This window comes from Zeus faber (assembly GCF_960531495.2).
Source record: "Zeus faber genome assembly, chromosome: 19".
In the NCBI taxonomy this organism is placed as follows: domain Eukaryota; kingdom Metazoa; phylum Chordata; class Actinopteri; order Zeiformes; family Zeidae; genus Zeus; species Zeus faber.
The window spans coordinates 7,364,758-7,381,999 of NC_137206.1; the positions used below are offsets into that span (position 1 = coordinate 7,364,758).

At 48.7% G+C, this 17,242-nt stretch overlaps 3 protein-coding genes across 11 annotated transcripts in view; 1 reads left to right on the forward strand and 2 right to left on the reverse strand.

Moving 5' to 3' along the window:
• Positions 1–451: 451 nt before the first annotated feature.
• ncf2 (neutrophil cytosolic factor 2) lies at positions 452–5,584 on the reverse strand. 8 transcript variants are annotated; one of them, XM_080020158.1, is made up of 17 exons: positions 5,381–5,582; positions 4,533–4,751; positions 4,192–4,360; positions 3,928–4,036; positions 3,668–3,802; positions 3,448–3,555; positions 3,262–3,321; positions 3,097–3,140; positions 2,874–3,015; positions 2,624–2,689; positions 2,223–2,295; positions 2,063–2,106; positions 1,805–1,852; positions 1,411–1,562; positions 1,180–1,312; positions 940–1,075; positions 452–855 (listed from the first exon to the last, which is right to left on the reverse strand). In XM_080020158.1, the coding sequence occupies exons 2-17, from the start codon at positions 4,678–4,680 to the stop codon at positions 764–766; spliced, it is 1,659 nt and encodes a 552-aa protein (XP_079876284.1). In that variant the 5' UTR covers positions 4,681–4,751; positions 5,381–5,582; the 3' UTR covers positions 452–763. The 8 variants fall into 8 exon arrangements, with proteins under 8 accessions (XP_079876284.1, XP_079876288.1, XP_079876286.1 ...); XM_080020162.1 differs by having other exon boundaries at positions 4,192–4,274; positions 5,381–5,580; XM_080020160.1 differs by having other exon boundaries at positions 5,462–5,543.
• A 63-nt stretch (positions 5,585–5,647) lies between these two features.
• garem (GRB2 associated, regulator of MAPK1) lies at positions 5,648–15,206 on the forward strand. Of its 2 annotated transcripts, none has more exons than XM_080020156.1 (6): positions 5,648–5,976; positions 9,504–9,644; positions 9,943–10,073; positions 10,804–11,958; positions 12,103–12,257; positions 13,727–15,206. In XM_080020156.1, exons 1-6 carry the CDS (start codon positions 5,856–5,858, stop codon positions 14,454–14,456), a joined length of 2,433 nt encoding a protein of 810 aa, XP_079876282.1. In that variant the 5' UTR covers positions 5,648–5,855; the 3' UTR covers positions 14,457–15,206. The 2 variants fall into 2 exon arrangements, with proteins under 2 accessions (XP_079876282.1, XP_079876283.1); XM_080020157.1 differs by having other exon boundaries at positions 5,870–5,976; positions 9,509–9,644.
• Positions 15,207–16,769: 1,563 nt separating this feature from the next.
• Positions 16,770–17,242, reverse strand: part of prkdc (protein kinase, DNA-activated, catalytic subunit) — a gene marked incomplete at its 5' end in the record, with an annotated part of 58,470 nt that continues 57,997 nt past the window's right edge. Inside the window, one exon of the mRNA XM_080020086.1 lies at positions 16,770–17,116. Coding sequence (XP_079876212.1) covers positions 16,912–17,116 — 205 coding nt within the window. The 3' untranslated portion in view covers positions 16,770–16,911. The remainder of the gene's footprint in view (positions 17,117–17,242) is intronic.

Consider the following 17,242-nt stretch of genomic DNA (forward strand, 5'->3'; position numbering starts at 1 on the left):
GAATATTTTTTCACTTATCCTTTGCAATGCATTCAAAATAATAGTAAGACAAACTTTATTTATCCACATAACTTTTTTTTCATATATATTTTTTTACTTTAATATATTTACTATTTTTATATTAAACACTACTAGTAAATACAGCTGTAATACAGCTTGGCTGTATTTTTAACAACCCATTTTCCAGTAAAGTTGCCTCTAGGCTGCTTCTGCCTTCTGTCTGCACTTGAGTCCGATCAAGCAGTCCTGTTAGCTGAGTATTATTATTACTAATTTAAACTGCAACTGTTCTATCTGTTGTGTGTAGTACTTGTAAATCAACACAAGTGTTTGTAATAGGCATATAACACTTAAAAATTTGGGTTACAGTTTATTAAACTGTATCAGAATGGGAAGCTTGCAATGTCACAATTTTTAAACATGTACCAGGGACAGAAATGGTCACAACCCGTACTTCTTATCAGGCTTTTATTGTCTCTGGCACATCTGCACATCAGCTCTTTTGGCTACATCCACACGAATGAAAGACTAGAAAGAGGAAGTTGCGCCGCTTCCTACTGGCAGCCTACTGTAGGTAGCATGACTGCAGGCTTTAGGCGTACCAATGCAATTGCAAAGGGTAGTTTTAAATAAAATATATTACTGCTATTCAAAACATTTTTAAATACACTAAGGCATATGGAACTGTAATATGGCACTGAAGCCCATCTCATTTTAAGCGCAATGACTTTTAGCGGCGCACGTTAAGAACAGAAATCCTTTATTACTTGTCGTTCAGTTGAGCTTGGTCCACAAACGCCGCAGGAAATATACCAGTATGCCCATTACACTGGCCTTCAAACCAGTCCTGGTTCACTAAAAGGAAAGAAAATAAGTTGTTAAGACAAGTACTTTTTTTCTTCGCTGGATAGATCATTTTACTGGTGCGGTCGTTAGTACCTTTCGAGAGGACTAGGATCGTATCCCCTTCCTGGAAAGTCAGATCCTCCGAGTTTGACGACTCGTAGGAATGGAGGGCGACAAGGCGAGTCTGGTTCTTCGACGTCTCGTCCGTTGAAGCCTTCTCCTTCAGGGGCTGAAAACGGAAGATGCACCCCTTATTTAAATCTGGTGTCGGTGTCACTTTTAACACACTTTTGGGGGAAAAAAGCCGTCTCCACAATACAGTTAGGTGACTACCAGAACTCCATCTTGAGCCGTCTCCACGACGTCACACCACAAGGTGATGTGTCCGCCGCGGGCTCTGCTCCACACCGTCTCCATGTCGGTGGCGGCGTCGATGATGGTCAGTCCTGCGGCCGGGGAGGTTGAACTGGAATCGGCAAAAGGAAACTTTGAACGGTCGGTATTGTGTCCCAGCGGTTATTTCGGAGGATTTAAAGGCGATGGGAAAATAACCCGTTATGGTACCTCAAGGTAATATTAGCGGCTTGCAGACTGAGCTTCTTACTGATTCTCTCCACCAGTGTCGAATAGGGAGCGCCCGAGGGGAAGCTGATGGCGATGTTGAAGGCGAAACGCACTTTCACAAAGACCGATGAGCTGTCAGCCGTACCTGTAGCCTGGCAGGAACCAAGGGGATATGGTGTTCTTTTTGGGTGTTTTTTTTGTTAACCAGTTCTCAAGCGTTGTGTAACGCAATCAGAGCCGGCCAATGCACATCATTGGATTATCTCTCACTGATTTCGAGAAGAAACCTATATTAAAGTGGTAATCCACGAGATTATCTGTGTCGGGTGGATTATACTGCAAATCGCAGAATTACATTGGAATCTTATGCAATACAGGGTTTTTTTTTCCCAACCTTCTGGCTTCTCTCCTCTTCACTCGGTAGACGGTCAAATTCTGTTCTCTTGAAAGTGGCAGACACCCCCCCCCCCCAACAACAATTGAGACGGCATATGGAGGAGCACATGCATAAAGCAAAAATACAATAGAGCGGTTGTTTCTTAAAATGAAGTATCATTTGATTTTCTAACAAAATTAAGGATTAGTTACGGGTTACCACTTTAAACTATTCAAAGACATGAGGCTTGAATGGTGATGCTACATGTGACCTCACCTCAGTGCGTTTGTCATCTTTTCTCTTAACTTTGGGAGCCGGAGCTGATGTGACGCATCCCCGAAGAACCAACAAAAACAGATACGAGTTACGAACGTCTTTTCTGCGATCAAACAATGTCCACATGAGTCTGTTGGATTTTAAACTACGCATAGAGTACTTGGAGTCCTCTGGGGTCGATTCGGCGGATCTCGTCTTGGAGTCTCTACCAACGCCTGGAGGTTGCCCCCGTCCTGTGCGCAGTGGTACAGCAGCGTTACAAAGACGATCCACATCTTACAAAACGGCAAAAACAAATTTCATGCGAACATTCAAGATGCGATGTTGAGAAATTCCTACTCCTTCGGCTCAAACTCGTGCGACGCTGGCAATGTCACTATACTCGAGGATTCCTCTTAAAATTCTATGCCTCCAATGACCAGGTCGTGACAATAATTTAGTCTCTCGCCATGAAATTTGAACCGAACCTACAAGTGATACCCAATGCATGACGGGTGCAAATACATTTTTTTTATCACAGTATCCTGGAAACCGTTAAATTACAATCAACAATTCACTTACTTGATTCTGTTTGGAAGTTAAATTGATCTCCATATGCTCCAGGTAATTGTAAGGAACAAGTCCTCTCTGTAGAGATGATAAAATAATCGACTGGGTGAGATACAGTACGACCTTGTTAATCCCTGGAGGGCAATTAGACGGTTCATTGAATTTGTGAAATCAGAAATATTGTGTCAGGGATGAATGGCCGCAACCCTCCATGTTTCAACAGATTTTACTTCATTGACTCTTCGGCGCTCCCGAGACGTACTCTTTCATTGAAGACTACGAATGCCCAGTTATCGGCCCCTTTCTGCAGCACGAACACGACGTTGCCGGGCACGACCGCCAGCTCGTCGCTGGTCTCGGGCACAAACTCGAAAAGGACCATGTGAGGCTCTCCTTCAAATGCCCTGTGGGGACGGATTTTCATGAAAATATGGAGCCGTTGGGGAGACTAATATGCTCCGGATTAAGCGGTTAACGTGGTCTACCTCAGAACCTCGGGTGCCTTTGGACCGGCGGGATCGTTCTCCACCTAGAAGACGGAAGCGCAAAGGGGACGGCTTCAAAATAACGTTTTACTGAACGGTTTCCTTTTCATGGGGTAAATGGACAAAAATGTCACAAGTTACGGAGAAAGGACCCGAGGTACTCACCTGGGGCTGCAGTGGAGCGAATCCGGAGAACTCGTCTTGAGGAATGATTGAGGCGACGACCTAAGCACAGTGAAGACAGACGCTTAGTGTTACTGACAGATAACTTGTGTACATATGTAACCCGTGTTCCCTGTGCTGGGGAACCCACATACATTCTCAGACTAATGAATACTAATACGACCATACCTTAGCTTTGCCCAGATAGTCCCTCTTCTCCAGCTCAGCCACGTAGTTCTTGTTGGGTTGGAACAGCACTTTCCCCGGGAAGAGAACCGGGCTGAATAGTTTCTGCTTCTGTTGGTCAAGGAAGATCTGAATCACCGGGAATCGTTGGAGTCGTCACAACGCATTTTTCTCATAAAATAGTGGATTCCGAATTGAATGGAAACGCCTAAGTGGCACTGACCAGGGTGGACTGCAGAGCTCTGTCGATGAGGCTGAGCTTGGACTCGGTCTTGTAGTCGAGGGCCTTCACCAGGTTCTCCTGGGCTTTCCGCCAGCGGCTGAGCTGAGCCTGAGCCAGCGCCATGTTGTGGAGAACCTTGTGGATTGTTTGAGATGGTGTGAGTTATTGTTCATTCCGCCATTTGTGATTTGGTGGCGTCGTAGATTTGTAGAATTGGAGATGCACCGTGTTCAAGTCGAGACGTTTTTTCAGATCCTTACCTCGCAAGCATGTAATTTGTATCTGAGGCCCAGCGCTTTGTAATCTATGAGCTGGTTCCCCCTCAGCTCCTTCAATGCATGTTGGAAATCACCCAAGCACTCCTCATACCTTTTGAACGGGAGCGAGTTGGTCACCATTATATCTCTTGCATACAACTGTATCGAGGGTTGGTGTAATGACTTTTATCCATAAAGCCAACATAGTTTCCTCATGTGGCGTATCAAATGGTGGTTCGTGCCACTCAGGCGACGGACCTGTCTCACCTTTCTTTTTTGTAGAAGGTGATTCCCCTCTGGAAGAAGGCCACAGCCAGATGTTCATCTTTGCCAATGCTGCTGTCAAACGCCTGTCGGTGAAGGAATCGGGGAAAGCGCTGAAACTTCCTTCGTGAGAAACGAGAACTCAACACTTCTCCTTTCATTGTGACTTGCACTTTCACACGGGGCCGAGAGATAAAAGAACAAGAAACAAGACATTTGATTTTTTTTTTTTTTTTTTTTTTTTAAACGTTGTTCTCCGCAGGCAAGAGATTCCTGAGTCATCTCAAAGACTTCCTTTCCCAATGCGTGTGTGGTGATAGTGGTTAAAAACGGTCCCCACGCACCTTCTCGGCAGCATCCAGGTCCTCGTTGGTCAAATGAAGGCAGCCGATGTTGAAGTAGATTTTGGAATTTGGCTCTTGGATGGACACGAAGATACGAAGGGCTTCCTCCGGGCTCCTCTTGTCCACGCACGCTATGGCCTCGTCCCATTGTCTCAGCGTGTCCACGAAAGACATGCCGACGATTCGGAAAGGTGTGCGGCAACAGACCGAAGGGGAACACTTTTAACGGGTAAATGAGGAAGTGTGGTGAAACAGTGTCACGGATGTTGCATGCGGCGCCAATGTTGTTCCATGCACTAGGGAGATAACACTGGCCCGATCATTAACACAGTCATTACTGCGCATTCTCTAAAGGTTCTAATGTCTTTTTAAATTGAATTTTGGAAAGGTTGAACTATTAGCCATTTTGCTGGAGACCCCCCCTGGAACCACTTGAGGCACCCCACGTTGAGAACCACTGTGGGCCGGGCTGGTATTATAATTCATAACCAGCGGTTTATTCAACACGCAAAGGGGCCCACAGGGGGTTCCACGTCACTTAATGACTTGCATGTATGTCTTAATACCCATGTGAAGTCGTCGTTTGCTTTGAATGTTTTTGCTTGAAACCTTTGCTAAAATCCATTGTGTCAGCAGTTGAACGGACATTATTTTTGGCAGCAGCCCCCTTACCGAGTGGGGAAAGGGGCTGCGCTACGAGATTACGCGTTCATTCCTAATTGAGATAACGACGCCAAATTAAACTCATTGTATGTGGAAAAGTTCGCACCCGGGTGTGCTTGGGGCGTCGCGGTGTTAGGGCTCCAGCGGGATAAGAAAACAACTGGCCGGGGAGGGCTTAGGCTCACCCTGTTTTCAACGTGTTCTCGGCATTTGAAGGACGTTACAATTCTGCCCCGTAAACGCCTTTCGCATTTGACGCACAGCACCTTTGGGGGTCGCAGGTCGTGCACGGAACGGTGCAACGGAAATAAAGGTCGTCGTCGTCGTCGTTGTTGTTGTTACGACAATGGCCTTAATGTTGAAAATCCTCACTTCCGAGCCGGACGTCACCGGTCGCCCCCGCCTCCCGCTCGACGCGCTCGGCTCCGCCTCGTCAGCCCGGGACGCGGAACGCAAACAAACATGGCTGCGCGGCGCGGGCGGACCGCGGACGCGAGCAGGACGCGGCGTGTCGGGGGGAGAGACGCGCGACGGTCGGTAGGCAGCGATGTTCAATAGCAGGCGGTCGACGGGTGGCCGGGCTAGCTCGACGGGGCTCCCCGCGGGGGGCTTTTCTCCAAGCGGAGCCCTCGCCGCGGCGGGCTAACTCCGGCTAGCGCCATGGAGCTCGGGACGATGTTGTACAACAACCTGAAAGACGCGCCGTGGAGCTGCACGTCTCTGCCGCTGGACCAGCTGGTCGCTGCCTACCGGCTGCCGCAGATCGTGAGGCTGGATAACGGTGAGGCAGCTTTCGGAGCGCTCGGTGACTTCCTTCGGTCGGCTGCGGCTAGCGCCCCCAGACTCGGGACGGTTGCGCGGGTCCGGGGCTTCGGGGTCTCGGTGCCGACGGTCGGAGCTGTCGCGATTAGTGCAAAACAAAAAAATCGCCGGATCGCGGTTATTTTGTCGCACGACGATATTCCTCGGTCGTACGGTTCCATCCACATTCAGTGAGATTCCTGAGCCGTTGGCAGAACAAAAGCGCAATAAAATCCAGTGCTCGTCAGTGTGAGTGAGGCGAGTTATCATGACGTTCCAGTGTTCGGGGAACATAACAATAACAACATTCGTTATTGTTATTTTTACGCTTCTATGGCACAACATGAACATACAAAACAATGCCGTTGTCATGGCGTAAATTGAGCATACAAGAAAATGTAATTGTTAATTAAAATGATTGGTGCAGTGTGACAGTTGCGGGATAAAATGGCAAACCGTTTGAACCTTTAATCCGTGGGGCGACGGTTACGCGTACTAATTTTTTAGTTATTAGTTGCTATTCCAACAGTAACTAGTAAGTGTTTCAGTTTAACCGTGCTATTCAAAATGTATTAGGCACTCGTGCCTTTTCTTGCTGTGACGAGTAACATGTTTAGTTTCACCAGTAACTGTGTGTTTTTCACCCGTCATGAGAAATGACAAGACGAGACAGCCTGGTGATGGTTACCTTTAAAATGTTGCTCCTAAACATGTTACTGTTAACTGGGAAAGGCACCAGTTACGAATGAATAAGTACTATTACATTTTTACAAACTGGCAACGTTGAAAAATATACCAGTAACTATCTGAATAGATACCAGTAACTATCTGAATAGATACCAGTACTAGTCAGAAGCAAATATTTGATACCTCAAACACGGCACCCCATAGGATTCAATGACAAAATTGTCCAAATTGTAACTAGTGAAATTGCAATAGTTACTAGAAACAATTGGAGTAGTTACTGGTATCTAATAAATGAGTACTAGTACCTAATACATTTTGACTAGTACAATTCAGATAGTTACTAGTAACTGTTGGAATAGCAACTGGTAACTCAAATATAAGTACTAGTAACTTTGAAAAAGTGAGTAGTTGGTCCTCTGGATTGAACGTTAGAACAGCCTGCACATACAGTACACGGCTGCTTCTCCATCTGAAGCAGTAGAATGTGACTGGTCAGTATTGACAGCTTCCTTACAAGCGCCAGCTTTTCCAATACTGCTCAGTGACATTGTAGTAACTTCAGGCCCAGGCCATGGTAGGCATTAGGTAATAACGTAATAATTTACGTAACAATACTCATCTATTGTTACCCATTCCTGTATTATTGTATACATATTTATTCATCCTGTACAGAAATATCCCAATTTATGTTTATAAATATGTATTTAACAGCCAGACTGGCACTTGGCCCCCTGCCATAGCCCTTTGATTTGGTGAATTGTATCCTGTGCATTGAATCACATTTTGTAAGTTCTGTGTATCTTTGCATATTTAATGCATGTATTGTCTTAGACGATTAAGCTTATTTAATGTTAATTGTCTGTACAACAAGGTTCCCCGACAAATTCCCTGTATATGAAAATGTACTTGTGCCGAATCAACAGATTCCCGTTGTAACGTGAGATAGCGCAGCTCATTGGAGATCTTCTAGAATTCTCCTTTTCCACGGCAACCTTGGAAAGGATAAACACCCCCTCCCCCTCGTGCAGCCAAACTAAATAAGTTTTCCAGGCATTCATTGTGTACTTATAACCCAAGCGACGGAGAGAGCAGTGGAATGAAACGGGCGGTGGAAATGTGCAGAAATGGAATAGAGCACAAATATATTTAGAAATATTTTAAAGAAGGCCAATGGAGCGAGAGATTACTACCACAATGGATCACATTCGAGCCGGCTGCGGCTGCGTATTCTGTTCAGCCCTCTCAAGGAGTTGGAGTGCTTGGCTTCGTAAAAAGGTGGAAGGATTAAAGTTTTGTGTTTTTTTTTTGTTTTTTTTTCTCTCGCGCTAGTTGCCACATTACACTTGGCTGTTGCAAGACGTTGTGACACTTGACCACCCCGCGACAAACCCTAACCCCAAAAGTGTGTGTAAAAAAATAAAAAATGCAGATTTATTTATTTAGCGAATGCAAAGTCCCTAAGCCAAGCAGTTGCCTCCTGGCCTGCTGTATGGAGGGTGACCGATCCTCCTTTCTGTTTTTGAAGAGGGCAAACTTCGATGATAAGAAGTTCCTGGAGACTCCTGATGCCCCATATGATGTCAAACACAGGCAGGGGCCGGAAACACTGGAGCCTGACAGTACTCAAGTGGAATGCGTTCATGTTGCATGTCGAGCAGGACAACTCTTCTATAGATTGGGTTTTGTTGCCCCGACTGTTCTTGTGCCGTCCGTGTTTCATATTTCCCATAAGCTGCCCGATGAGGAAACCTTTTAAAACCTTCTTTGGCTGTACTGTGGTGCAGCTACGATGAACCATGGCTTGAAAGTGACCTCCTGAAAAAGACTTGTAGAAGAAGTTCAGGAGTTCAGTCCTTTAGTCTACAGTAGAAGCTTATATTTGACAACTTCTCCTTTTTCATCATGGCTGTGAAAATGCTCCATAATGCTTATCAAGAAAATAATGCACAGGTTGAAATTATTTTTTTTTAACGGTTAAAAGAGACTTCGTTTCAATAAATGGTTAATTTCATTGTGGCTCGTTAACTTTCAATCTGCTCGCTAGTGGGGAAACAATGTACTAAAAGTTGAGAGCCTATGGCCCATGTGGTTTTGCGCTGGTTTCAATAAACTAGTTTCAAGAACAATGGAAACATCCTAAATGGATCGGCGATTTAAAAATGAACAAATTCCTGCAAGTATGAGCTTTCACTGTACTGTACTGTCATCTGTGTTTAAGTGTAGAGCGTAGTTGTTCTTTTAAGTCTAATCTAAGAGGACTGGTATGGAACTGGTGCTGGACCTTTATCATGTTAAGTATATTTAGTGCTGGGCGATGTGGCAGAGAGAGAGAGAGAGAGAGAGTTTAAAGGTCCCATGAAATGAAAGATTTGTGGTGTTTCCCGTCGTCGCTGGCACATCTCGTCAGCATGTATTACAACGGCTATTTTATGAAAATGTAATGTCCAAAAAAATGACCAAACTATCGATGTGGTCCTCTTGTCAACGGTACATTATCTTTCTCCTCCTCACGCTTGCTGATTTTGGAGTGTGTCGCTCTGTTTACAAGCACAAACCTGCGAGGAAGGGAGGGGGCGGGGCTTTTCTGTATCGACAAACGTAATTGGCTCGAGGTGAATGGTCAGCTTTAGATTGTCCAAATCGATTCTCATCGTCATGCTTCTCTAAAAAAAAAAAATAAAATCTCGGGCAGACGTTATCAAGCTTATTTTATTTTGACGGAAGGGGGGGAAAAAACCCCCCAAAACATCGCAATCGTTCTGGTTATGGCCCGGCACCACCTACTGTGTTTGTCACCTGTGCTTACCGTCATTCCGACAGGGGAGTCGGTGGAAGGGCTGAGGGACAACGACTACCTCTTAATTCATTCCTGCCGCCGGTGGACCACCATCACGGCTCACAGCCTCGAGGAGGGACACTACGTCATCGGGCCCAAAATAGAGATCCCAGTGCACTATGAAGGTGAGGGGCAGTCGCACGGAACCTGCCTACATTTTCAAATGCAATCATTTACCTTAGCTGACTTGCAAAAAACGGCCGGTGTTGTTGTTGTTGTTGTCCTCCCGTCAGCGGACCCCCCCCTTGCTCAGAAAGGGGTCGTACGTCGGACGTGACGGACAGAAGACACTGAAATATGATCCAGAGTGACGCCATCGACATTTATAACGGGGCGTCAAGACGACGTTTCGGTCATGGTTGCTTTCAGGAATTAAGCGCCCGTACAAGAGCTCCGTGGTTTAATGGATGTCGTCCCCCCCAGGTCAGTTTAAGTTGCTGGAGCAGGACAGAGACATCAAGGAGCCTGTGCAGTACTTCAACAGCGTGGAGGAGGTGGCCAAAGCCTTCCCTGAACGGGTGTACGTGATGGAAGAAATAACCTTTAATGTGAAGGTACGTCTCTAATAATAATGTCGTCTCGCCTTTTTGCGCCAGTTGGGAATCCTGTTTTATTTTTAACTGGAGCTGGTGGCTCGTTCAGTTTTCATTGACCACAAGGTAGAAAGGGGCCTGCTTGAAACTCAATGCAGGCCCGTGTGGTGTTTATAAAAGTGTGCGCCACAGTTGTTTCTCTGTAGTGGAATATTCTTAAGGTGGTCGTCATTCCAAATTTGAACGAGTAACCCACTTTAGGGTTACTGGTGGTTTGAAATGTCACGGCCTGTAGTCGCCCTTTTCTGTGGTTTCAGCAAATACCACAAAGGATCTGAGAACTGTTCTGAGACGGGAACAGTGTGATGCAGCGTTGACACCTAAAATTGATAATGCAAAAATCCAGATGGCTTGGATTTTTTTTTTAGGTCCCATCCCTCCGGCTCAGTAACACCCACGCTCGCTGTTTTAACTGGAGGAAAGGGCGTTCGTGCTGTGTGGTGGTTGAATCTTTCAGCTGCGTCTACTGGAGCTGGTAGCCAACCTGAGGCCTGTGACATAACTTAATTGCTATCAATCGCGTAAACAACTGTTGCGCACTCATTCTTCTAGCTCGATGGAAGGGTCATGGTTCAAAAGGTTATGGCACTGGAAAAACGACCACTTTTGCCCCTTGTGGCCGATAATGTCTGAAAAAAGTGAAACAAACGGTGCCTTTATGAATCATTCAAACACTTACCTCCCCCCCCAGATGGCTTCAGGTGAATGCAACGAGGACACCGAGGTTTACAACATCACACTGAGCACCGGCGACGAGCTCACGCTCATGGGCCAGGCGGAGATCCTCTACGCCAAGACCTCCAGAGAGAAGTCCCGGTTCAACACCATTTTCAAGAAGATCGGCAAACTCAACTCCATCAGCAAGATCGGGCGCGGCAAGATGCCCTGCCTGATCTGCATGAACCACCGCACCAACGAGAGCATCAGCCTGCCGTTCCAGTGCAAGGGGCGCTTCAGCACCTGCAGCCCGCTGGAGCTGCAGATGCAGGAGGGCGAGCACACCATCCGGAACATCGTGGAGAAGACGCGCCTCCCCGTCAACGTGGCGGTGCCCAGCAGCCCGCCGCGCAACCAGCACGACCTCCACCTCATCCGCGAGGGCCACCGCTACAAGCTGGTCAACGTCCAGACCAAGACGGTGGTGGTGTGCTGCGTGCTGCGCAGCAACAAGATCGTGCCCGTCCACTTCCCGCTGCAAGCCTCCATGCCGAGGTGCGCCGTCCCCGAGGGGCTGCTGCAGGGCGAGCTGTGGCTGGACACCATGGTGCACCGCTGGTACACCTTCTGCCAGGAGCACTTTGACATCGACGACTACTCCCGCGCCGTGCGGGAGGTGCGCGCCGACTGGGGGGACGAGGGGAAGAGCCCCAAGAGGAGCAACGGCGGCACCAACGGCTGCCCCGCTCACACCCACGTGCCCAGCTCCCTGAGCTACGCCCGCGACGAGCTCACGCAGTCCTTCCACCGGCTGTCGGTGTGCGTGTACGGCAGCAACCTGCACGGCAACAGCGAGGTCAACCTGCAGGGCTGCACGGCGCCGTGCGGGGAGTGGGCCCTGCTGCCGTCGGACTGTCTCCCAGCGGAGCCGCTGGATGGAGAACACTGTTTCCCCGAGCTGCTGGAGAACGCGGGCCAGCCGCCGGCCCTCCTCAAGTCGGACATCCCCTATGAGGAGCTGTGGTTGGACCACCTGAAAGGCCGCGTCCCCAAGCCCTCTCTGGGCGAGGGCCTGCACGGGGGCGGCACAACCCCGGCGCTCTCCCATCAGGCCGCCTGTCCCCGCAGTCCAATCGGCAGCTCAGATATGGTTATGTCTCCGCCCCCAGTGCCACCCAAATCCGAAGCTGTGAGTTCACACACAAAAAAAAAAACAACCTTCGAAGCTTCTTTTTTTTTTTTTTTTAAAGTACGGAAACAAATTAATTGCGCGATGCAAAATCGTTGACGCTTAACTTTGCCAGTTTCAAAGCCAGATGTCTTTGCTTTCTAGGTGAAAGAAGAATGCCGTCTGTTGAACGCACCGCCCATTCCCCCCCGGAGTTCCAAACAGATGCCCGCCATTCCCATCCTTTCTAAACCGCGGCAGCAGGAAACGTGCTCTCCCAGCCCTACGCTCTCCTATTATTCTTCTGGTCTCCACAACATGTAAGATTTAAGGCAAAATGGCTAAAAAGGCAAAAAGCTTTTGTGAGAACAAAATGTGGACATAGTGGGTCGATACCAACAACCTTTCAGCATTTATCTAAATAAAATAAAATCTCTAGTTGGACCTGGCCCAAAGAAGATCGCAAACAACTGCTGACTGAACTGTAAGCCAGCGTTCTCATTCATTTGGGCTATATTTTGGGAGTTCCGACCGGGATTGGAGCAGTCTTGGCGCTGGAAATGTTCGACGCCTGCCCTGGAAACCCGGTACTAGCGTAACTCCATTCCAACAGTTTGTGGAAGGACCCCTGCTCCGTTCAGTCTGAGGCAGGGAGGACACAAGGTCCTTTGTCACCAATTAACAGTAACCAAGGTTATTCACAAAACTACGACCAAGTGTTGGTTACCGGAAACACATCACTATATGAACTGGCAGCGACCAAGACTCTCTTTAAACGGCCTCTCCTCCCAGTGTGACAGTCAAATTTCGCCCGTCCCATCTCCAAATGAAAACATGTTGCTGACGCGTAGCTTCCATTGGGTTTTGAATCGGTCCAAGTGTGGTCCAATCCTTGTCCCGACCGTGGAATTTAGTCACTTTTAAGTCCCCTTTTTACCTTTGAATGTGACTAGTAGCTTATACTCTCTGGTAATTGTGGTTCCTGTTGGGTAGGTTTTTTTTTGTGCCCTTTTTAAAAAGAGAACTCAATACTCCCCAGTAATTTCCCCTGAGCAATAAATTAAGTTTAATCACATCAGAGATTACGAGGGGGTTTTCGCACAACTCGGAGCACAGTGACAACAGACTGAGCACACACAGAGAGGCCACGGCGGTGAAGCTTCCCGTCAACCCACTGACAACACTGAGGGATTCTCCATGGCGTCTTTTCAGATGTGTCTACGTCCCAAAAGACGTCATGTAGTACACAAGAGCGCTTGTCCTCAAGACTCCTTTCATTCACAGAAATAAAATTTGGGGGGGGGGGGACCAAAACAAAAACGCTCGGCGCAAACGGAACCTCCGTCGACGTGTGAGAGGGGTTAGGCGGTGCCCACCGTGTGGCTCGTGTTGACTCGAGCGCAGTTCAAAAGTCCACCTGCCGTGACGTTTTAGGCTACAGTTTAACAGAACAGGTGTCCACCCGCTCCAACAACCTCCTCCGCTCTGCTTCTCGCGTATGGAGATAGTGTCAACTCACTGACACGGCGTGGAGTTGAGGCTATTGAGTCAACTTCAAGAGTCAGCCAGGAAAAGGGTAGAACTAAATAGAAAAGCCGTAAATGGCAAAGAATAAACCAGCCAATGTCTCACTGCTAAATGACCCTTGAAGTTCCCCTGGGAAAAATGAAGTTACAACAAATTAAGTTTCATACTCCATCCAGTCCATTAGCTAAAAACTAAACAAGTCATGCACAGCATCCAAAAATGTGCCTGTTTGCTCACTCATCCTTTATCGTTTGGCCTCCAGCGGAGGATGTGAGGGTGAGGCGGCGGAGCTGGAGGATCAAAGCCCCACGTGCGACCCCCGCGGCTGGGACGAGGCCCCCCCCGGCGAGGGCCCCGCCGGGCTCACCTGCGGGAGCCTGCCCTCGGACGGCGTGTCCTCCCGGCTGTCCTGGCCCAACAACTTCAGCGACCCCAAGAGCTGCTGCGCAGAGGACTTCCTGCCGACCAGCTGCCGCAGCTACTACAGCTACCCGCGGAAGCGCTCGCCGGCCGCGCCCAAGACCTGCACCACCAGCCTGTTCGACTTCGACGACTCGCGGTCGCACAAGGCCCCCGTCGCTCAGCTCTGCACCAAGTCGTCCAGCTACACGCTGGAGACCTGCAGGGACGAGCCCGCGGACGTGTTCGGCGCCAAGCAGAGCACCTCCTGCCCCATCCTGCCGCCGAGGACGCCCAAACCCAGCGGCGCGTCCGCCGGGCCCGAGCAGCCGCCGCCGCCCGCCCGCCCGCCGTCCGCCAACCAGTGGCGGCCGCCCTCGGAGCTGGCGGGCCTGTCCATCGAGGAGGTTTCCAGGTCCCTGCGCTTCATCGGCCTCCCCGGCGACGTGGTCTCCCTCTTCGTGTCGGAGAAGATCGACGGCAACCTGCTGCTGCAGCTCACCGAGGAGATCCTGTCGGAGGATTTCAGACTCAGCAAGCTCCAAGTGAAGAAACTGATGCAGTTCATCAACGGGTGGAGACCCAAAATATAACCGACGGTGTAAGACACTAAAGTTTTTTTTTTTTTTTGTCTTATATTTTGCGAGAAAATAAAAACTCCGGCCTCATTAAGTATGCTATGCACAGAGCCATTTAAAAAGGGTTATTTTGTACAGCTCAAACTCACTTCCCCGTTTCCCCGAGCGAGACGGTGGGTTTGCGCTCCTCACCCCGTTTTAAAGTCGGTGACTGAAGTCATTTGGCACTTTTTGGTCGAGAGAAGTGACCTGCCGCTGCGCAGATGCTTGAGGTTCTAAACACACGGTCGGTAAGAAACAGTGAGAGATGAGCTTGGATTTGGGCATTACATGTTTGTTTGTCGTTCTTGAAAGGAGACGACCACTGACGTCCCGCGTTCAAAGGCGCCGGCGTGAATTCATATTTTTTAGTAGGAAGCAGCAATGCGTCCGTTTTCTAACACTTTATACAATCAAAGCCAAAAATAAAAATAAAAGCTCTCGGAAGAAGTACTGGGGTTCATTTTAACCGTGAACTTTCGTCCGCTGCCGATCAGAAGAACAAGCAAAAACATCTCGTACCCAAAACGTCCGTTCAGAACACAGACTCCCCTAAAATGCGGGCGGCGGGGGGGGGGGGTGCGGACGTGGAATTGACGAGAGCTGCGGAGCCACGGTTTTTTTTTTTTTGGTTTTTTTTTGACTCCACAGCTGTCAAGTGTTGGGAGCTTCGAACTGTGTTTTTTTTCCTTCTTCTTTCTCCCCACTTAAAGAACCAAAACCAAACTCTCAACAATGCGAAGCGACAGCTGGTGGAGCCAGCCGAGTCGTGTCTGTTTTGTTTCTTGTTTTGTTGTATTTGATGCCTCTTTGTTTTTATATATGTGTGTGTGTGTGTGTGTGTGTGTGTGTGTGTGTGTGTGTGTGTAAATTTGGGGGGGGGGGGGGGGTGTTCGACTGAATAACCACCCACTTTAAACCCACAGCGTTGCGTCTGTTAACCCGATGCCTCCACGTGTGACATTTTCCGAGGCATTCTGACAAACAATAATATTCCCTTCCGTTTCCTCGCCCGAAACGCTAATATGCAAGGCAGCAGCCGCCGACGGAGCGGGTGGAGCGAGTCCTCCGACCACGTCTTTACGCATCATGCACTTTGCCGCCCCTGGCAGTCCGTCGCCCAGGGGCGGCTGAACAGGCGTCTTTAACCGGGGGGGGGGTAAACGCACTACATGCTTAAACGGTACGTTTCTCTGCGTCCTGCCCTGAAAGCCTCTCGATGCCTTAACCCGCGGAACCTTAACGAAAACGAGCATCTCCCTTTAAACCCCGCCGAGCCCCCCCCCGCCGTTTTGGAAGGAGGTTTGTGAGAAATGAAGAAGACACTGCGAAATGTGTCGGCGGTGCCTGGGGGAGCCGTTAAACGCTTCTCCTTTTGCGCTCCGGAACAGCTGCAGGCTCCGTATTCCATGACGACCGCCCATGATATGCGAGCCCAGAGCCTGGAAAAGCTCTCGCCGGAGCCTTCCCGCCCCCGCCCGGCCACGCCGCTTGGGCCTCGATCCATGAATGTTATCTGCAAGAAGTAGCCGGTGATACACCGAGGTGTTTCGGGGACTCGCCCCCCCAGACCTTTTAACTAAAATAAAGTGGGGTTGCCTCATTAAAAACCTAGCCGGAAACCATGGCCCAATCTGATCTCTGCCGCCGGCAGCTGTATTCGCTCTGTTTTTGACAATTCATGTTCTGTTTTTTTTGTACGGACTGAAAATGCATATTATGTCCATTGTATCGGACGGTATTGCTGTCAGGAAAAAAAAAAAAAGTTTTATGGTTTTAATTGTTTTTCCTAAACTGTTCTGTAGGCAGTTGGCCGGCTCAGAGTTCCACTACAGAGAAAACACTGCTTTTAAAGTATTGAATGCTATGTCATATTTTTTTTATTTGATGGAGAACTTCCCCCAGTTTTTTTGGCATTTAAAAAGACAAAGTTCAACTTTGTGAGATCTGGCCGCACTCTTTCTTAATTTATATATATTTTTTTAATTTTAAAACCTTGGGAACATCCCCGGGGCTTGCCCACCTCTCGCTGACCACCCTCCCCCAAGCAGTCAACACTAAGTTGTGTGATGTCAAGATGTTTTTTCTGCCGAAGCGATCGCTGAATGAAACCCGTCACAAAGTATTGGTACATCGTCAGTATTATAGAAAGCTGACACCTTGTTAACGGTTATTATTTTTTTTTAACTTAACTCCCCACTCCCTTCTTTAAGTTCTGTGATTTATTAAAACAGATTAACATATGTGCTGTACGTGTCTTTTGTCCCTTAAATACAAACAATGATGCTCTTGTTCTTTTTGAGACTTTTATTGCACGTCTGCAATTCGAGACAAACGACAGAACGTTAAAGAATCCGGACGAGCGGGTTGACTTGACGCGAACGGCGGCCTCGGCCTTTGGGAGGGATGTTTCGAGCGTGACGGGGCCGCGTCAAACCCACGGCTCCCAGCCCTGCCACACCCTTCCCAGCACGTTGGGGTCGGTGGCCTGGTCCAGCAGACAGTCCACCTGCAGCTCCACCGACAGGCCCTCCGCCGGGAGCCTGGCGCGCACGTTGTGCTCCTCGCTCCCAAGCGCCGCCGACTGCATCCCCCTGAAGGCGGCGTCCTTCTCGAAGCCCAGCCTTAGCTCCTCGCTAGGTGAGTGAGACAAAAACACAGAAACAGCAACTTTGTAATAGCACAGAGACTAGTTTGAACACACTGCTACAACTGCTCCCCCCCCCCCCACCCTCCTCGAATGCAGCGGTGATTTCATTTCA